The sequence below is a fragment of the Vanellus vanellus genome (assembly GCF_965231255.1).
Source record: "Vanellus vanellus genome assembly, chromosome: 18".
Classification (NCBI taxonomy): Eukaryota; Metazoa; Chordata; class Aves; order Charadriiformes; family Charadriidae; genus Vanellus; species Vanellus vanellus.
In genome coordinates this window covers 12247834-12265685 of record NC_138923.1, presented here as the reverse complement: position 1 = coordinate 12265685, position 17852 = coordinate 12247834, and the positions used below count along the sequence as shown (strand labels likewise).

At 60.0% G+C, this 17852-nt stretch overlaps 2 protein-coding genes across 3 annotated transcripts in view; one reads left to right on the top strand and one right to left on the bottom strand.

Moving 5' to 3' along the window:
- Positions 1-3113: 3113 nt before the first annotated feature.
- OLFML2A (olfactomedin like 2A) lies at positions 3114-11378 on the bottom strand. The gene is made up of 8 exons (XM_082492646.1): positions 11264-11378; positions 6702-6965; positions 6358-6465; positions 6057-6242; positions 5575-5836; positions 5223-5456; positions 4856-5041; positions 3114-4611 (listed from the first exon to the last, which is right to left on the bottom strand). Exons 1-8 carry the CDS (start codon positions 11330-11332, stop codon positions 4010-4012), a joined length of 1911 nt encoding a protein of 636 aa, XP_082348772.1. The 5' UTR covers positions 11333-11378; the 3' UTR covers positions 3114-4009.
- A 758-nt stretch (positions 11379-12136) lies between these two features.
- Positions 12137-17852, top strand: part of NR6A1 (nuclear receptor subfamily 6 group A member 1) — a gene marked incomplete at both ends in the record, with an annotated part of 91416 nt that continues 85700 nt past the window's right edge. The window contains one exon of one of the 2 annotated variants that reach the window (XM_082492583.1): positions 12137-12231. In XM_082492583.1, the coding sequence (XP_082348709.1) occupies positions 12165-12231 (67 nt within the window). The remainder of the gene's footprint in view (positions 12232-17852) is intronic. The other variant, XM_082492584.1, reaches the window with a different exon arrangement.

The following is a 17852-nucleotide window of genomic DNA, read 5'->3' as shown; positions in this document are numbered from 1 at the left end:
TCCCCTCCCCGCACTGCCAGGGCTGTGCCCAGGCCTGCCGGCCGCAGGGACCGGGCGGAGGGAAGGGTCAGGGAGGGCAATAAAAATAGATCCCTGTGACGCTCGGTGCTGCTGGCTCTGGCTTTGAAGCGTGTTTGCGATATGGGCACAGCCCCAGGACTCCCCCCCACCTGCTGCTGGACACACATCGCCTCATTCCCTGGGTCAGCAGCCCCCGGACGGAGATAAGAATGGAGGGAAGGGCCCGATTCCCAAGTCAGATGCTCTGTGTGCAGCCGGTGACAGCCCTGCGGCCCCCGGGCAAGTGACTCTTGGTGGCCAGGAAGGGCTGCATGGCCATGGGCGAGTGACCGTGCTTCTCACGCCCCGGTGAGGGGGTGACCACAGGCCCCTCCCGTGGGAGCAAACTGCAGCCAGGGGTGGTTTGGCTGCACCCGCTGAGGGTCCCCGCACCCAGGGCTGGGGGCGCCCAGCACCCCAGGTGGGACAAGGACTGAGGTTTTCGGTGCAAGGAGGGGGCGATCCCCCTCAGTGGGTGCCAAAGGCTGTGGCCAGGGATGGGGTCCCACTGGGATGTCACCGGGAGCAGGACTGGCGCCATGCTCGACCCGCTGCGCATCCCGCCCGCCCAAAGGTTGGCCACCCCCAGGGCTCACCTGCGGCCCCGAGTCGGCCCTGTGCTGTGCCGGCACCATGGCACAGTGCTGGTGGGGCCAGCGCAGGGGTGGGCGAGCGGGACGGCCAGCCCAGTCAGCGGGGCCTGGAATGAGGCAAAACCACCACAAACAAACCAACCCCGGCTGGTCACTGAGAAGGAAGCGGCGGAGGCAGGGGGGAATTAGGGGTTCACTGCCCAGTTTAACTGAGGGGCCAGCCGTGCCCACGGGAGGGTGTTTTTGGAGAGAGGGCTGTGGCGCCAGCAGCCACCCGCCTGGATGGCCTCAGCCGCCCTTCCCTGGGCGCTGCGTCGCTGTCACGGGGGCCTCAGGCCCCGCAGTCCCTCAGCATCGCTGTCTCAAGCTTCATTTGCTGCTTGCTGCTGAACTGAGAGATTTTAATCTTTTAATCACGTTATGAGCCGAGGTGGTGCCGGCCACGCACAGGAGGAATGTCTGGAAGTCAGCAGCACCCGGCGCGGCGGGAGCCCATCCTGCCCCCACCTGTGTGTCTCCACTGTGTCCTGCTCGGGGACCCCCGTTCTCCCCAGCCCGCCTTGTCCTGCCCTGGACTGGGACTGGGACCGGGAGAGGGAGCAGAACCCAGGACCAGGGACCAGGACCAGGACCAGGACCACAGCCAGGAGCAGGAGCAGGAGCAGGACGAGGACCAGCTGCCAAAAGGCTGCTGGGGCTGGAGCTCACCCGCCGCACACACATCTGATGTGCTGCTCGGGCCACAGGCGGGGAGCGTCGGAGTGGGCACTCAGGGGCATTTCCATGGACCCGACCTGAGGTGTGATTCCCCGAGATATCACAGCAGAGAAAGGGGATCGGGGTGACTTTGGATTGAGAAAAAGGCATGGAGTTGCAGGGGGGTCTGGGAAGCCTGAAGGACCCAGCACAATAACCCCACCAGGAAACAAAAGCCCCTTTGTTTCTGCTCGCTGCTGGTGTTTGGTCGGTGGGGAGCTGGGGGCTGCTCTCACTGTGCCTGCGCCCCAGCTTTTACGGGTGCCGGAGCTTTTACAGCCTGTGCTGCCGCCGCGTGACCCCGCGCTGCCCAGAAACACTCTTGAGGCTGCAGAGTGCCGCCGGCTCGCTGTCCTGCACTGCCCCGCATCACCCTGTACTGTCCCGCATCACCCTCATCGCTCCGTGTCACCTCCCCAGCTGCCCCCAGGCTGCGGCAGGACGGGGCTGCGGAGCCCAGCTGCGCCGGTGCACGCGGCAGCAGGTTTCGGGGGCAAGGCCAGGCAGCCGTCGGGGGGGGAGAATGCATTTCATGAAATGTCTGTCATGTGGGCATAATTAAAGCTTCTCGTTATCACGGTGTTAGCGGCAGCGAGGGGGATGCTCTCAGAGGGGCGCCTTTGCAGGAGGCCCCACGGCTGCAATTAGGCGACGCTGCCCTCCAGCCACGTGGGTTTAATTACTCCCTTCCCCGTGTTTTCTTCCCGAGGGGAGCAGAGGGGCGTCCCGCAGGCCAGCCCGGCGCAGCGAGGCAGCGCAGAGCCACGGCAGCCCCCGCCGAAGAACAACAAAGCCCTGGAATTAGAGATGTGCTGGGAGTTTGCTTTACCACAAAAAAATGTCAGAAATCCGTATTGTTTGGACAGGGATTTGCTGTGGATCGGTAGATAAAAGCCTGGCAGGGACCCAGCCGGGGGGAAAAAGTCAGCCAGCTCCTTTCTTGTGGCGGGGACGTGCGGCCAAGTGAGGGATGCACCGCACCGCCGGTGCGGGGAGCTTTGGGGTGCAATGTGGGGCCGGGGCAGGGGATGCCAGGCTGCCCCGTGCCCGGCACTGGCTTTGGGTCTTCTCAATAGGAAACATTTCAGCCGTGCCGGCATCCTGGCAGATCGGGCTTGGCTGCCCGGTGGCAGCTCCGCAGGACACCCGGCTGGCGTGCAGGGCTGCTGGTGCCGAGGGGTGGGTGCCCTGGCACATACGGACAGGAGTGGGAAGGAGCCGGGCCGCGTGGGCTGCTCTCACCCCTCGGGGCCCCCCAGCAGCTCCATGCCTGCCAAATTTTGCAGCAGAGTCAGGGCAGCTGCTCCCGCCATGCCCACGCTCAGCTGCTCTCCTCTCCCCTTCCCGCTCTCCCCGGCAGTGGGGCTCAGCTCCCGCTCCTGCTGCTCGTGCCACAGCTCAGCCCTGGGAATGCCGAATGCCCTTTTCCCCCAGGACCCAGCAGGGCCCATTCCCCTGGGTCTGTGCTCGAGAGTCCCCTGCCCCTGCGCAGCCCAGCCCGGAGCCGCGGGCACAGCCACAGCACTGCCAGGGGGATGTGGGGTGCCCTCCCTGGGCCAGCCAGATGTGCAATGAACAGCAGCCGTGTGTGCCAGCAACCCCTGGGCATGCATGGCCACGGGACAGGGATGCCGAGCGCCCGCCCTGCCCGCTCCTCCTCACCCGGCTGCGGGAGAAATGACAGCGCACGCAGCCCGCTTTCACATCTGTTATTTTTTTAATACTGTTCACGTCTAAAATGACCAAAACCAAGCCAAGTGCTCCCAGCCCCTCACCCTGCCTTCGGCGGAGAGCAGGAGGGCCCCGGCTCCCCGGCCGTGCGCGTTCCTCCCTGCCCGGCGCTGGGTGCAGGCAGGAGTGCAGGCAGGGCACCCCGGCACTGCGGGCAGGCTGCTCTGTGCCCGCTGCCAGGAGAGGGGACTCCGGCGGCTCTGGTGAATGCATTTAAATAATAAGCTAATGAGCGGCTAAAGCAAAGGCATCTTAATCACGTCTCCTAAAATAGCAATCAGCAGCTGCTCCTCCTGCCCCGCAGCGAGGGGGGCCTGCCCATCCCGCGGAGGGCACGGCGCCCAGCAGCCGGCACCAAGCTGTCACGGCCCTCGCACCGCTGGCAGCTGGCGGTTACGGTACGCATGCGGTGACGCGGGGTGTGCGGGGAGCGGTGCTCAGGCTGGGTGCAGTGCGGGTGGGTGCTCAGTGTGGTGGCGCAGGGCGGGTGCTGCCATGTCACCGGCAGCACAGAGCTGGCTGCCTTCCGGTGCCGTGGGGACACGGGGCTGGGCTCCTCTCCCGTGTCCCCAGGAAGGCAAATGCCGGCTGAGCTGCCAGCTGTGGGGCAGCCCCATGGCCCCGGAGGCCACGTTGTCATGGGGGTGTCTGCTGGGGGCTGTGTTTACCTGCACCCCCTGCCCCGCCATGCAGCAGGCGCGGTGCAGGTGACTGGGGCAGGGCGGGTGGAGAGGGCTGTGGGGTGGAAGCCAGGCTCTCGCCGCAGCTCTGGCCCGGCCGCGGCGCTGAGGCCAGGCTGCCGACAGGGAGCCCCGGCCGGGCACAGCGGAGGGCGGGCACAGGGGTGCAGCTGGGACCTCGCTGGGTGCTCAGACCACAAAGCGGAGCCCGTACGTCATCTGATGGCCGTTGTCCCAGGCGTAGAGCACCTTTTCCTTGGGGTTGTAGTCAACCTGCGTGGTGAAGGCATACTGGTTGAGGAAAGGCAGCCGGAGCTCTGCCTCCGTGTCCGTGTGCGTGTCGAAGGCATAGGAGATCTGCCCTTCCTTCTGGCTGTAGGTGTCCACAGCATAGAGGATGCCGCAGATGATGAAGCAGTTCCCGTAGGCGTTGCGCTTCAGCCCCGTCTTCCAGGTGGTCTCTCTGCGCACTGAGAGGTCCCCGGGGTCAAGGCGGCTCAGGACGATCACCTCCTGCTGCGAGTAGTCGTAGTCCACGGAGGGGTAGATGACCCAGAGCCCGCTCTCATCCACAGCAAAGTCGATGTCCGAGTGGCCCTTCCACTTCCAGGGCGTCGTGTCCTCATAGACCACATCATGGAGCAGCGCCCAGCCCGCCACGTACCGCTCCTTCAGGTCGTACTTGATGATGTTCTTGGTGAAGGCACGGTTGTAGTAAAAGGCCCCCCGGTATACCACATGCCCGGTGCCGATCCAGTTGTAGGGCAGCTTGTAGAGATTGCTCCAGCGGCCTGCGAGTGCATGGGAGAGGTGTTGGGACCCCTCGAGGCACTGGGGTCCTGCACATGATGGCCCGAGCGAGCCAGCAGTGGCAGGGGACTTGTGTCCCCCTCGCTGCCCCATGGGTGCTCCCCAGCGCAGGTCCACATCATCTGCCCACCACCCCAGGGCCCAGCACAGCCGAGGCTGCACGGTGCTGGGCACCCACCCAGGAGGAGCCGGGGCCCCGGCGCCCGCTCAGCCGCCATCCCTCACCCTGCTTGAAGTTGTCAAGGCTCCTGAACTCCACCAGGCTGTTCCCGTAGTAGTAGTTGGTGACATAGATGCGGTCATCCTTGGCTGCTGGGTCCTTCATCCAGGCTCCCTCGTTGCGCCCGTAGCTGTGGTGCTCCGTGGGTGGCTCCACCGACTCGATGGTGCCTTCACACTCCACCTCCTTCACTGGGTATGGAGGAGGAGGAGGAGAAGGGGGAGAAGGAAGGCTTACTCCTGCCCCAGGCAGCTTGCCTCTAATGGGGCAGGGAAGCCCTTCATCGTGGCAGGACTATTGCTGGCCCAGCCTGGCCATGGGTGCCAGGACCACCGGGGCACGGGTGCCCCCCCAGCCCCCATGCTCACCCACCTCTGTTTGGTGTTTCGGGGCCCCCGGTGCTGTCAGCCCCCTGCCCAAGGACGGTGGGGGGGGGGCTGCGGGTGGTGGTGCGGGGTACCGGGGCGGTGCTGGGCGCAGCCGTGGTGCTGGGCACGGTGGTCTCTACCCGTGCAATGGCCTGGGCCGGGGTCCCCTCGGCTCGGGGGGGTGGGGGGCCTCTCTCCTCCTGCCGCTCCAGCACAGCCCCCCCCCTCGCAGGGCTCTCTGCAGGGCGACGAGCCGGGGGGTCGGTGCACTGGGGGGGCAGCCCCTCGCCCTCTGCTCCGCCGAGCAGGAGGGTGCCCCCAGCCCCCCACACCCCTGCCCCATCCCGGGAACTCACCGCGGCCGCCGGCCGGCCCCTCCGCCGCCCCCGCCTGCCCAGCCTTGTAGTAAGTGATGCCCCGGACCACGGTTTGCTGGTGCGCCGATGGCTTGGGCTTGGGTGTGGGCTGCGACCCCCCCCTGGCCTTCGCATTATCCTTTTTGGGCTTCTCGGGCTTCAGCTGCTTCTCCTTGGGCGCTCGGGGGGCTGCCCTGTCCCCCAGTGCCTTGCGGGCGTTGGGGTACCGTCCCGCCTCCTTCTCTCGGCCGCCCGCCGTGTCCTGGGAGGCACAGCCTGGTCAGACCCCCTCCCCTCCCCTCCTACCACTGTGCCGGATCCCCGTCACAGGCACCAGCCCCCAGCAGCCGGCGCGGTGCACCCCCATGCACTCGTGGGAGCTGCCAGCACCCACCGCAAGCCCGGGGGAGCTCGGCTCTGCCCCACGGTGGAAGCCCAGTGGCACTGGCCGTGCCTGCGAGGGGCTGGGGCCCTGGGGGTACCTGTGCCTTGCTCTCGGGGACAGCGGCAGCGTCCTTCTGCAGCAGCTGGTAGCCCAGGTTGGAGATCTCCTTCTTGATGCTGATCATGATATCGGAGTAGTTCTCGTAGCGTCTCATCTGGTTGGTGAGGTGCAGGACGCTCTCCTTCATGAAGTCGTTCTCCCTGCTCAGGTTGGTCTTGATGGTCTGGAGGAGAGGAGAGGTGTGGAGCCCCTCTCGGGGAGCCCACGGCACCCCCAGATGGTCCCGAGCAGCCAGACAGGGCACACTGCAGGGACGGTGCCTGCCAGAGCTCACTCACCTCCTCCAGTGTGTTCATCTGGGCCACCACCTTGCTGATGTAGGAGTGCACCTTCATCAGGTCCATGCTGTAGAGCGTTCCCTCCAGCAGGTCCACCATGGACTGCAGCTGCAGAGGGAGAGCAGGGCTGGGGCGCAGGGCTGGGGCACGGGGCGCAGGGCAGGGCTACGCGGCCACTGCAGATGCCCCCACATGTCCCCATCCCCGCTCACAGCCAGGGCACAGGAACCGCACTGCTCCGTTGCCCTGGGGCCTGCCGGGGCAGCGACGGGGAGTGTGGGCTCCTGCACACAGGGAGGGGGTCTCTGGCCCCCTGCCCACGGTCCCACCACGCCTGCAGATACCTTGAAGAGCTCGGGCGCCTGCTTCTTCAGCTTCTCCATCTTCCACTCGTTCTCGCAGGGGTTGAGCGAGGAGGGGGGGGCGGTGCAGGAGCACTTGCAATCGGCCCCTGAGCTCACCGTCTCCACCGTGTAGAAGTCCTCCACCCGCATGCTGCCGTTCCTGACGCGGCTGCAGGCGTCCTTGCTGAGCGGCCGCAGGATGCACTTGCAGCGACAGTCGGAGCCCTCCGAGGTCATCCGGACCTGGTCCACCTCACCCAGTGCCTACAGGGACACGCAGTGGTGGGGCGGCCAGTGAGCCTGGTGACCTGCCCGGGTGTCCCATGGGGCCCTGCTGACCCCAGCAAGCTATCACACCTGACTCCCTCTCTGCTGGGTGCCCAGAGGTCTCCCACCACCCCTGGAGCTTCTGGCCATGCCCCGAAGAGCGTGGGGCACTGTCTGGCCCAGACCACACTGTCCCACCACCCTGCACCCGAGTGACAGTGATGAAACCCAGGCAGCTCACCCCTGTGGCCACCAGAGCATTTTGTGCCCCGGGTACTTTGGTCTCATTTCTGTAGCTGTTTCCCAGCCGCCAGCAAGACCCGAGTGAGCAGGGACGGTGGCGAGGAGACCCAGAAGCGCCTCTGTCCCCCCGCGCCCACAGCCCCGAGCCCACACAGGGTCCGTTGTTCATGGTGACACGCAGCCACCTCGGGGTGAGCTCGGCCCCTCCAGACTCCCACAATGGCCCGAGGCACATGCTCAAGGACTCCCTTGTTTCCACTCATGGCCCTGACTCACGCTATGGAGCCCAGGGTGCTTTTCGGCTGGTTTCTGCAGATAAGGAACCGTTCTCCCCCCAACCCCATTGTGTTCGGGAACAAGCCTGCAGCTCAGCCTGCCCGGCAGGACGGGGAGCTGTGTCCCGCTCACCCCCTGCCTCCAGCTGTGCACCCATGGGGGACATCTGGGCTGGTGGGGAGCATGGCCGGGCTGTGCTGGCTGCCCCATGTGTGGGGACGTGCCTGCTCCGAGCACCCGGGAGGGTGGGAGAGAGGGGAGCGGCAGCGCAGTGACCCCGGAGGGAGAGGGCTCTGCCTGTGGGGACTCTGACTCACCCTGGGAAACAGAACGGTGGCAGAGCTGGGAAATGAGCTCTGGCTCTCCCACCCTCCCCAGAGCACAGCGCGGCGTGGGAAAGGCCAGAGGCCCACAGGGACGATGTCCTGCCTGCGGGCAGCACCCACGGCTGCGCAGGCGCCATCCTGCCCGTGTCCAGCCTGGCTGATGTGCTGGCGGCACCCGGGCACCGGCTTTCCCTGCGGCAGGGACCCCCAGGGACCCCCAGCTCCCCGCGCCCGGGGCCAGGGGCTTCCCTTCCTAAAGACACAGCAAAACCTCCTGCATTTTGCATTTCAAAAAAGCCTCTTTCTTTCAAAGGGAAACGAAGGAAGGTCCCGCTGGCTGGGAGGAAAACACCAGGCGGCCCAGAGGGCTGTAAATCGAACAGGATCTAATCAGGCTCTCGGCAGGGAGCAGCGGGGTGGGGAGCGGGACCCCCTCCCCAAACACCACTCTCCAGGCTCTCACACCTCCCTGGGCCCCCTGACCTCCCCATGGCAATGCCGGTGCTTGTGCAAACAGGCAGGACAATTCCCAGCCCGATGGCGAGCTGCCGGCCCCTCCGCACACACCCGGGCAGCTCCTCGGCCCCGCAGCTGGGCTGCTGTCCCTGCCACGAGCTCTGTCCCTCCATGTGCATGGCGCTGAACGAGCTCCTGGTGTACACATGCATCCCTGCAGGAACCCTGCACGAGGTCCTGTGTGCCCCATGGCAGCCCCACTTGAGTTCCCACCTGGGGTATCCTGTTCCCACCAAGACCCCAAGCACCAACCACTGGTGAAGCTACCACCGCCGCGGCACAGCCCGGCACCCGGGGACACGCTGCGATCCCATCCGCCCTCTGCACCTTCCGCTGGGAAGGGCTGCAGCTGCCTGTGCTGGAAGCTCGTTCCCGTGGGAGCAGGCGGCCGCGGGCTGCGCGTTCCCTCCCACCGCCCTTGGCAGCGCTGCGGCGGGAGGCACGGCCGGCGCGGAGGCCCTGCGTGTCCCGCTGAGGTGGGGCGCGAGCGGGCTGGAGACGTGCGCAGCAAATGCGCCCGGAGCAGCCGTGCCAGCGGCTGTTTACACTGTGCAGTGCATGGGGGGCCCAACAAACCGAGCCTCCCCCAGGGCACAATGGGGAACCTCTTCCCCAGAGACCTCCCAGTTCAAGCCATTTCCCTCCCGCGTCCCGGCCGCCAGCCCCCAGCCGGGGCAGGGTGCAGCTTTGCGGGCAGACGGGCAGCCAGTGGCCCAGGGCCACGCGGCAGCCGCTTTTGTCTCACAGCCACACAGCAACAGGAAAATCCGCTCACCTTGGGTTGAGGTGCGAGCGGGCGCTGGGGGCCGGGGGCACACTGACTGCCCATTCCCGGGCGCCGCGTGCACCTCACTGCGCCACAGCCGGGGCAGCTGCCTGCCTTCATGTGGGGTAGTAATATTAAACCTCGTTCTGCCTTTTAAGCAGCTTCCTTAAACAGGAACCGTATGTTCTATTTATACAGAAAAGGCTATAAACAAGGAAGTCTTAAAAAAAAAAAAAGGCCCCCGCACGGTCCATTCTGCAAGGGTCACCGCTCCTCGGTGCATCGACCGGGCGTCCACTGTCATCCTGCACCCGGCTGTGTCCTGACCCCGTGGGGACATCCTGCACCCCCCAGCACACAGGGGACCCGCTCCCCGACAGCGTGTGGGTGGGTTGGAACACGGGGGCACGAGGCAGCCCCTGCCGAAGGTCGGCATGCTGCTCTGGCTGCTCAGGGCAGGAATCTGACAGTCCCCTAAGAAACCTGCACGGGGGCTGCTGCAGCCCCACGGGGTCTCCAGGTGGTTCTTTCCCTGAATCCCCCCGCTCGCTGCAGAGCCCAGCCCTGGGGGAAGGTAGGTGGGTGCTGCCCCTCCTCTGGAGCCACATCCCAGCTCCACAGCGGGGCTGCGCACCCACAGCTGGCGTGGGAGAGCATCCGCGCTCTTTGCTGGGGGTTTCCTCACCCCCAGTTTTATGAGCTGGATAATTTTCCCAGCACTGTCTGGTTTCTGGGACCTCTTGCAAGAGTGTCCATGTGAGCACGGAGTTTGTGCCATTATTTGGAGAAAGCGGGACCTTTGACAATGAACCTTGGCCAGCTTTTAAGCTGTCCTTTGATTGCTGCCAGAGGACTCGTCTCGGAGGAAAACACGCTGTGTTGATAAGCATGCTGCTGCGCTGCACGCCTCTCGCACACTGCTGGAAAGCATGTCTCTGTCACAGGAGGGAAACCATGTCACCCTCCTCTTCCTCCTCCTCCCTGGCTTGGCACAACATGTTAAACACGTTCTGCAGCATGGGGAGCCGAGGCAGAGCGGGGCTGGCAGAGGCAGCCGTGGCTGATGGCGGCCAGGCCCCGGGTGCTGGCACCGCTCGCGTGTCCCGTGCCAGTCACGGGGACACAACCATACAAACTGCTTGTGTGGCACACGAATGTCCACTGATGGGATCTCATCCAAACAGCAAGAACTGAGACAATACCTTCAAATGCAGCGGGCAGCACCTGCGAGGAGGGAGGGTGGGCGGGAGGTGGTGACAGCACTGTGGGGGTCCCTGGGCTGCGGATCCTGGGGTCCTTCAGACAGCATCACCCCTGAAACCCTTCGGGGAAGCGCAGCGCAGGGCTCGCCCTGACACCCCTCCCAAGCCAACCCTTGCCAACAACAGCTGCGTTTTCATCTCGTTCCACCAAATGACTTGGAAAATCTTGGCTTTTTAACGCTTTGGTGATCCTGGCATCAGCGCCCTTCCTCCCCAGGGGCTGCTCCCACCAGCTCCCGCGCTGGTCCCCATGTCCCGGCTGTGGACCCAGACCCCGCGGGACAGCAGCCGGGGAACCGAGGGCTCTTGGATCCACGCGAAACCCCGGTTCCCCCACGCTGCCGTGCCCCGCTCCGGCGCTGCTCGGCGTGGGGAGCGGTGCCGGGGCTGTTTCTCTGGCCCGAAGGCGCTAACTGCAGCGCCCACCCGGGCCCCGCGGGGCTTCGCGCACCCTCCGGCCCCCCAAGCGGGCTCGCAGCCCGACGCGTTCCCTCCGCCGAACCCCCGCAGCGAAGGCGGCCCCAACCCCGAACCGCACCGGCCCTTCCCGGGGAACATCCCCCGCCTCGGAGCCGGGGGGCGCGGGGGTCCCCGCCGTCGCTGCCCCCAGATCCGCTCCCGCAGGAAAACGCCGTCTCTGCCCGTCAGAGCGGCCCGGGGACACGGTCCTCGGCCCCGGCGCAGGTTGCGGTGCCGGTGCCGGGCTCCCGCCGCCCGCTCCCCTCGCTGCCTGTGTCGGTGCGGCCGGAGGCGGCGGAAGGGGGGTGGAGGGCACCACCGGGCCTTGGGACCCCCCGGAGCCCGCCCGGGCACAGCAGCGACCGCTGCCGCCGCTGGGGCCTCCGGACCGACACCGCCCGCCCCGACGCCAGCCCTGATCCCGGTGCCGGTCCGGTGGGTGCTTACCGTGGCGGGGCCGCGCGCCGCGGTCAGCGCCGGCAGCAGCAGCAGCGCCGGCAGCAGCAGCGCCCGCATGGCGAGAACGGCGCCGAGCGCCCGCACCGAGCGCCCGTTCCGCCCGGCCCGGCCCGGCGGCGGGGAGGAGCCGCCCGCCCGCCCGTCCCGGCCCGCCCCGCCCCGGCCCGTCCCGGCGGAGGCACCGGCCACAGGAGCGGCGCCGCGGCGGCGTGGGCGGTGCGGTCCCGCCCCGGGGCCGTGCGGGTTTTCCTCACACCGGGACTTTCTGCCGGTCCGGACGGGGCTGTCCGGTACGGCGGGCTGCACGGATCTGCCCGCTGCCTTCCCGGACCGCCCGGTGCCCTTTTCCCGGGTTGCCGATCCCCTCCTCTATCGAGGCGGGTACCCTCCGTCTGCCTCTTCCCCGGGGGCTGCCCGGTTTTCCCTCTCCCGGGGGCACCTGCAGCGCTGCGGGCTCGGGCGGCGGGTGCCCCCTAGTGCCCCGCCGGTACACCGGTTCGGGGGAGCCCCAGAGGAGCTGGGCGCGGCCCCGCCCCCGCCCGGTCCCAGCCTGTCGCCGGACGGTGCCCGCGGGACCGGCGAGGACCGGGCGGGGGCGGGGCCGCGAAGGGGGAGGGCGGGGCCGCGCGGGAGAGGGGGCGGGGCCAGGCGTGGGCGTGGCGCCCCCGCGAGTACATCCGGGCGGGGCTGGAGGACTACGCTTCCCGTCGTGCCCCGCGGGTGGGCGGGGCGGCCCGGCCCCGGCCCGAGCGCGGCGGCCGCAGTGGCGGCGGCCGCAGTGGCGGCGGCGGCGGCGGCTCTGGCTGTCAGCAGCGCCCGTTGAGCGGCCATGGGGCAGCGCGGCCGCCGGGGCCCCTAAAACCAGTCGCTCCCCGGCCCCGGCGCCGCCATGGAGCTGGAGCCGCCCGCAGAGCTCCCGGAACCCCGCGTCGCCTCTAAAGGGCCGCCTCGCAACGGTGAGTGGAGCGCGGGGTCCGGCCTGGGCGCCCCTCAGGGCCGGCGGGGGGGGGGGGGGGGGGGGGGCTGTGTGGTGCGGGCCCTACCGGGCCGCTAACGCGCTGGGACGCCTTACCGGGGAGCTCCGCCTGCCACCTCTCGGCCGCCCCCCGCCGGGTGCGGCGCCGCGGGGGTTGCCGGTGGCCGTAACTTTCCGCGGCCGCGGGGCACAACAAAGGGCCGCGGCGGGCAGCGCGTGCTGCCCGCGGAGAGCCGCCCTGTCCGCCCCCTTCCCCCCCCTCCCACCCGCTGTCAGGGTCCCGGCGGGACGGGCCGCTCCGCGGAGAGCAGCGGGACGGGGCGGGCGGGGGGTTCCCCGCTCGTAACGAGTGTTCTGCCGAAATCCCGGTGTTCCCTGCTCTTTCAAAAAAAAAAAAGGGAGATTTTTGTTGTTTGTTTTTTTTTTTTTTTTCCATGTAAATCTCCTGTGTTGCCACTACTGGAAGCCGCCGCCGCCTCCGTCCGGGCGCGGGGCGGTCCGGGGCAGCGCCGCTGACACTCCTCCCCCCCGGTTTGCCGCCTCCCGTGCGGCCCCGCTCGGTGTCCCCCTCCCGCTCCCCCGCCGGCACCGGGCGCTCGGCCCGCACCGGGCGTTCGTTTGATCCGCGCTGCCGCTGCCTGGCCGCGCTGCCGGTGGGTTTATGGGCACCATTTGGGACCTTTTACACTTCCATATGCAGATGCCGCATCTGCACTTGAATGTCTCTGCCAATTTTTATGGTTTACAATTGCATTTTACCATCTCAAGGTGCTCCTTTCTACAAAGGGTTTGCTGGGACAAAAGCGGCTCCTTATCAGGCACCGTCACTGGCGGTTGCTACATGCAACCCTACCAAAACATCCACCGCGCTGGCAATTGCAGAAATGGGTATGTCTGTAATTACCCTGAAATGTCATTTTGAATTTTATCCCTTTGTGAGGCTGCTAGAAGCACTTTATTACTCTCTTAATTAGATGTCCAGTTGGATGAAAGATACTTTTCATCCTTAATTTTTTTAACTTTCTGCCTTAATTTGGGAAGCGCCTCTTCCTTTGGTGTCCTTAATAATGCAACAATATTAATACTTTATCTGCATTTACTATTTTTCCCACAGAAATGTGGCATTTGGGGCAAATGTCTCTTTGATTCATCAGATTAAAGAATTAGTTGTGTGCCTTGCACAGCTGTTTCATGTGATAGATGCTGTACCTGTGGTTGCAGTTAAGTCTTTTCAATGGATGATGTAACGACCTTTTACTACTTTGCCTTAAAAAAATGTGAAATACTGGCAGGGTGTTGAGACATTGCTTGACCTTCGGTCTTTCTAAAGCCTACAGCAGCTGAGGGAGGAGCAGATTGGCTTCTTACTTTGTTGGCTTATAAAATATCTGCAAATGGTAATGGAAAATGAAGAGTTTTAACCTTTCCTGGTTTTAAGGAAGATTCATAGCACTTTTGATTCCGTGAGGTACAGCATCTTCAGTCTTCATGGAAACAATTAAAATTGTATGATGCATATATATAGATACACAGGAGAGAGAGATATAGATACGTATATAAAAGTAGGATTGTATTCTTGGTGGCTATGTTAAAATCATTAATGAACTTAAGCTCTGCATGTGGCTTCTGTGTTAACTCCAAGTAAACTGCTGCAAGTTTATTGGCATCGGAATAACTTTGAAATGCAGTTACATGATTTCATTTCAGCAGTTACGGTAAATTACAGCCTTGTTATTTGAGGGGGCATTTGGCATTCTTAGAATATAAGATGATGGTTTTCCCTCATCAATTTGAGTACATCCCCTTCTGTGTAAGAAACACATTTTGTCATTGAGCAAGTCAATGGCGATGAGTAAAGTGAATTCTTTTTAAAAATCATTTAACTAGGACATTCATTTTTCCTGCACTACTAGCAATTATTTCTCAACAGGGTCCTATTTAAGACCAGTTTCCTAATGCTTCAGTTGGCATGTTTTTCCTTTGTGAATGAAACATGATGGCTTTTACACCATTTTCATTATTTTGTTTTAACTGAAATAGCGGTAAAGCAGGTTATCTAGAATTAAGGTAACTTGGACCCTGTTGTGTGATTATGGTCTTGGGAGACAGATGTAAGTATCAGGAAACTACTTGAATTTTGCGTTCCCTTAAAATTTTCGGAGTTTCAGGTAGGTAGATTACTAATCTGGATGAATCTCATACCAGAGAGAAGAGGAAAGTTGTAAGAACACAGAGAACCTAAGGTTTTCAAAGAAAAATGCCACTGCTTGCATCCCTTCCCTTTTCCACAGCGCTCTCAAACTTTACTGGCACACACTGACATTTTTAGTGGTTCTTTATGCTTGATTGCTTTGCATCTGATGAGATAAGCCTTTGCTTAACAAAGACTATTTCATTGATATAGTTAGCTCTTAGTTTACTTGCTATAAACATTTCTTTGAAGATTTAGGAAGAAAAACAAATCGAGTTGTTGAATGGCAATGCTGCTAAAGGCAAATGTCTGAATAAACAAGAAGCTACAGTGTTACTCTGACTCAGTATTGGCCTGTTGCATGTGGATGGCTCTCGCTTCTGTAAATAATAATAGACAATAATAAATAATAGAATTCTGAGCTTGGGTCTCTGATGGGGAAATAAAAGACATGTAATTTAGGAAGAACTTAATTTCTTTGTTATGATTTGATGGTAAGGTGGAAAAATACCTCTTGGTGTAAAGTTGGAATTCGGTATTGATGGCTTCTGTAGATCATTAATCAGGAAAATGGGTTTATGCATGCCTTTTTGTACTAAAAACAGGACTAGCAATGTGTGTTCAGCAGATGCGGTGTGTGATGTGACACTGCAACAACAGGATTTTTTTCCTTGCTTTGCTATAAAACAGTATAAAGATATTGTATCATAGAAAATGAGGGAACTTTTCCATCTAGGACACTATTTCTTGATTGTTGGGAAGTAATAGTAATCTTTCCGTCCTGTCTCTGGCAAGTCATTTGTGATGTCTTTTTTTTTTTTTTGATGGGGGAAACTTACATAGTGGTAGCTTTGAACAAATGCATTTACACTAGCATTCACTGAGAATGAGAGCGCAGTTTATCCTGTTGATAAACTGCCTATTTAAATAAGGCCTTCAGCAGTGTAATCTGGTAATTCTAATTAAGTCATTTACATAAAGAATTGGCCCAGGGTTTCATCAGATGGTTGCTGGTGAGCTGAAATGCATTCTTCCCCTCCAGCTGTATTAAACTAGCCTTTTGATCCTTTCCTTTTTTTAGCCTTTAAGCTGGTGTGGTTATCACTTTGTGGAGTTAATTGAGAAAGGGAAGTTGGGGGACAAGAGGACCCTTCGAGGTTTAGCTTTAGTCTTAATTATTACAGTTCTAATTACCCAATTAGAAGACTTCCAGATTTTATATGTTGATAAAAATGATTCTGTACAGGTTTGTTAGAAAGAGGAAATACACCACCCATAGGCTAGCTTTGGCAAAGTTCTTTATTGGCAAATGATTGCCAATAACTTATCTGGAAAGCAGTGTATGTCTGGTGTATCTTAATTCTACACCAGCCCTTCGATAAGGAGGTTTCATGTACAAAGGGTGGACCCCGTGTCCTTCAGAGAGCATAAGCTACCTCTCTACTTTCCGTTGCCTAATCATCCCAGTGATGTATAGGTAGTGAAATTTAAACCTAGAGAAATGTCTGGTCAGTGTGGAGGATTAATTTTTTTACGTCATCTTTCAGGCAAAAACCCTGATAAAAATTCCCTGAGACTCTAATGCAGGGGTGACTACAAACTGCTGTCACGTCCTTGTCAGGAGATGCCTCTCTGCTGAAATTTGATGGAAACCTTAAATGTTTTTCATGGAAATATAATCTGTAATTGTGAAGCCCTTGGGACTAAATCTCAGAATTCTCTTAGCTTATAAGACCCCATCAGCTATTCCTGCAGGAGATAGGAATTGCAGTGGTGGTACGTGTTTCCAGGTACGTTGTGCTCAGGTCAGCGTGGTGGATTCCTTGTACTGTTAATGAACCTGGTAGCAGGTGTACTCTTAAACTTTGGTTTAAGGTGTGTAACAGTCCCCACTGAGGTCTTGGCTTACTTTGCAGTAGAATGTAAGCTCAGGGTGTGATTTAAGGTGGGCTTTTGCCTGAGTTAGCCCTGGGTGCGAGTTCAGCAGGGGCTGCGGCTGCTTTGCTCAGCCCACACTGACTGCGTGGTTTGGGTGCTAAAAGGATTTGGTTTTAATGATCTTTGTGTATGACTATACCTTATTTGTGGGAGTATTCCAGATTTGTTGCGGTAGTGCAATAGCTTGCTCCTACCAATTTGCAGTAGCAAGCTAACAGTGCAGTTGGTGCCTCCTGCTTCGCTTGCCGGCTTTGTGAAGCTTTTCTTCTCTTTTCCTGCTTACCTGATACGTGCTGTATGGGTCCGTCACCTTAACACTTGAGCTGACCTTTAGTATTTCACTTTGATTTACATAGCGCCTCTGCTCAGTGAACCATCCCTATCGCAGGATGATATCCATAAAAATGACACTTCCTAGTCTTGAAAAAAATCCCCAGGCCCATTGGAGACATGTGAAAAGGACACCCAGCAGGAAGAGAGGCCCATACCTCCAAATATTCATCAATCATTTTCCTGGCACCAGGAAACCAATCAACTCTTCTAAGGGGCAGAGCGTAATCAATCACACAATGTGGGAAACGGGGATCACTGGCCCTACCAAAAATGGTCCTTCATGTTGACAGAGTAAAAGTGTTGTGTTTGTGCTTATTCACAAGTAGTAACTTATACCCCTGGTGTAAAGGACTCCGTCTTTGTAAAAGACAATTGGTGAAGAAAAGGGTTTAATGTTGTATATGCAATCTAAGCTTGAACTAAAGATTTTGTTTCCAGTGATGAAATTGAGCTATGTTTTGCATTGAGAGTTTTTTTCTTTACCTTTCTGTATCTGATAGGTGAAGGTTTCGTCTCCTGTTCCCAAACTGCCGTGTTTGATAGGTGGCGAGTACAGCAGCATGCTGGTTTTTCTAGAGGATCAGAATTTTAAAATGTTGCACTTTCTTCATGAAATAACTTAACTTTGAAATAGCTTGTATTGCAGACTGATACTGGGGAAGAAATGCACCTCTGGATGCTCATCGTCTTTTTTACCTTTAACTTGCATTTAATACCCCACTCCCAACATAGATATATAGGCTGCCCAATAATGACTAAACAGTAGTTGGCAATATCTGTAGGGTATTTCATTGCAGCAAGTGGATAGGTGTTATTTTTCTAGTAAGGTGCTATAAATTGGAACAAGGGAGTTGTTTATAACCTTGTTCTTTCTATGGGAACCTCTGCAATAGCTGTTACATAAGAATTGCCATAATATTTATGGCAAAATAATTGGCAAGTAGATTGCTAGAATTCCTTCACCAGGAAAACATTTCTCGCATGCCTCGTAGGAAATAAGAGGCATTGAGCTGATGGCCCCAGTGAGCTCTGGCTTAGTGTTATGCTGGTGCCAGGTCTGAGCGTGGCCGGGGTAGCCATGGCCTGGGTAGCCGTGGCCGAGGCATTGCTAGCCGTGCGGGTGGATCTGGTGCTGCTCT

What these genes read in the sequence shown, in the direction of transcription:
- OLFML2A (XM_082492646.1), bottom strand. Translation starts at nt 11,332, where the DNA reads ATGCGGGCGCTGCTGCTGCCGGCGCTGCTGCTGCTGCCGGCGCTGACC. An exon ending in AGATGAACACACTGGAGGAG is followed by an intron (nt 6,243 to 6,357) that starts GTGAGTGAGCTC and finishes CCTCTCCTCCAG; the next exon opens with ACCATCAAGACCAACCTGAG. An exon ending in GGGGCCGGCCGGCGGCCGCG is followed by an intron (nt 5,457 to 5,574) that starts GTGAGTTCCCGG and finishes GTCGCCCTGCAG; the next exon opens with AGAGCCCTGCGAGGGGGGGG.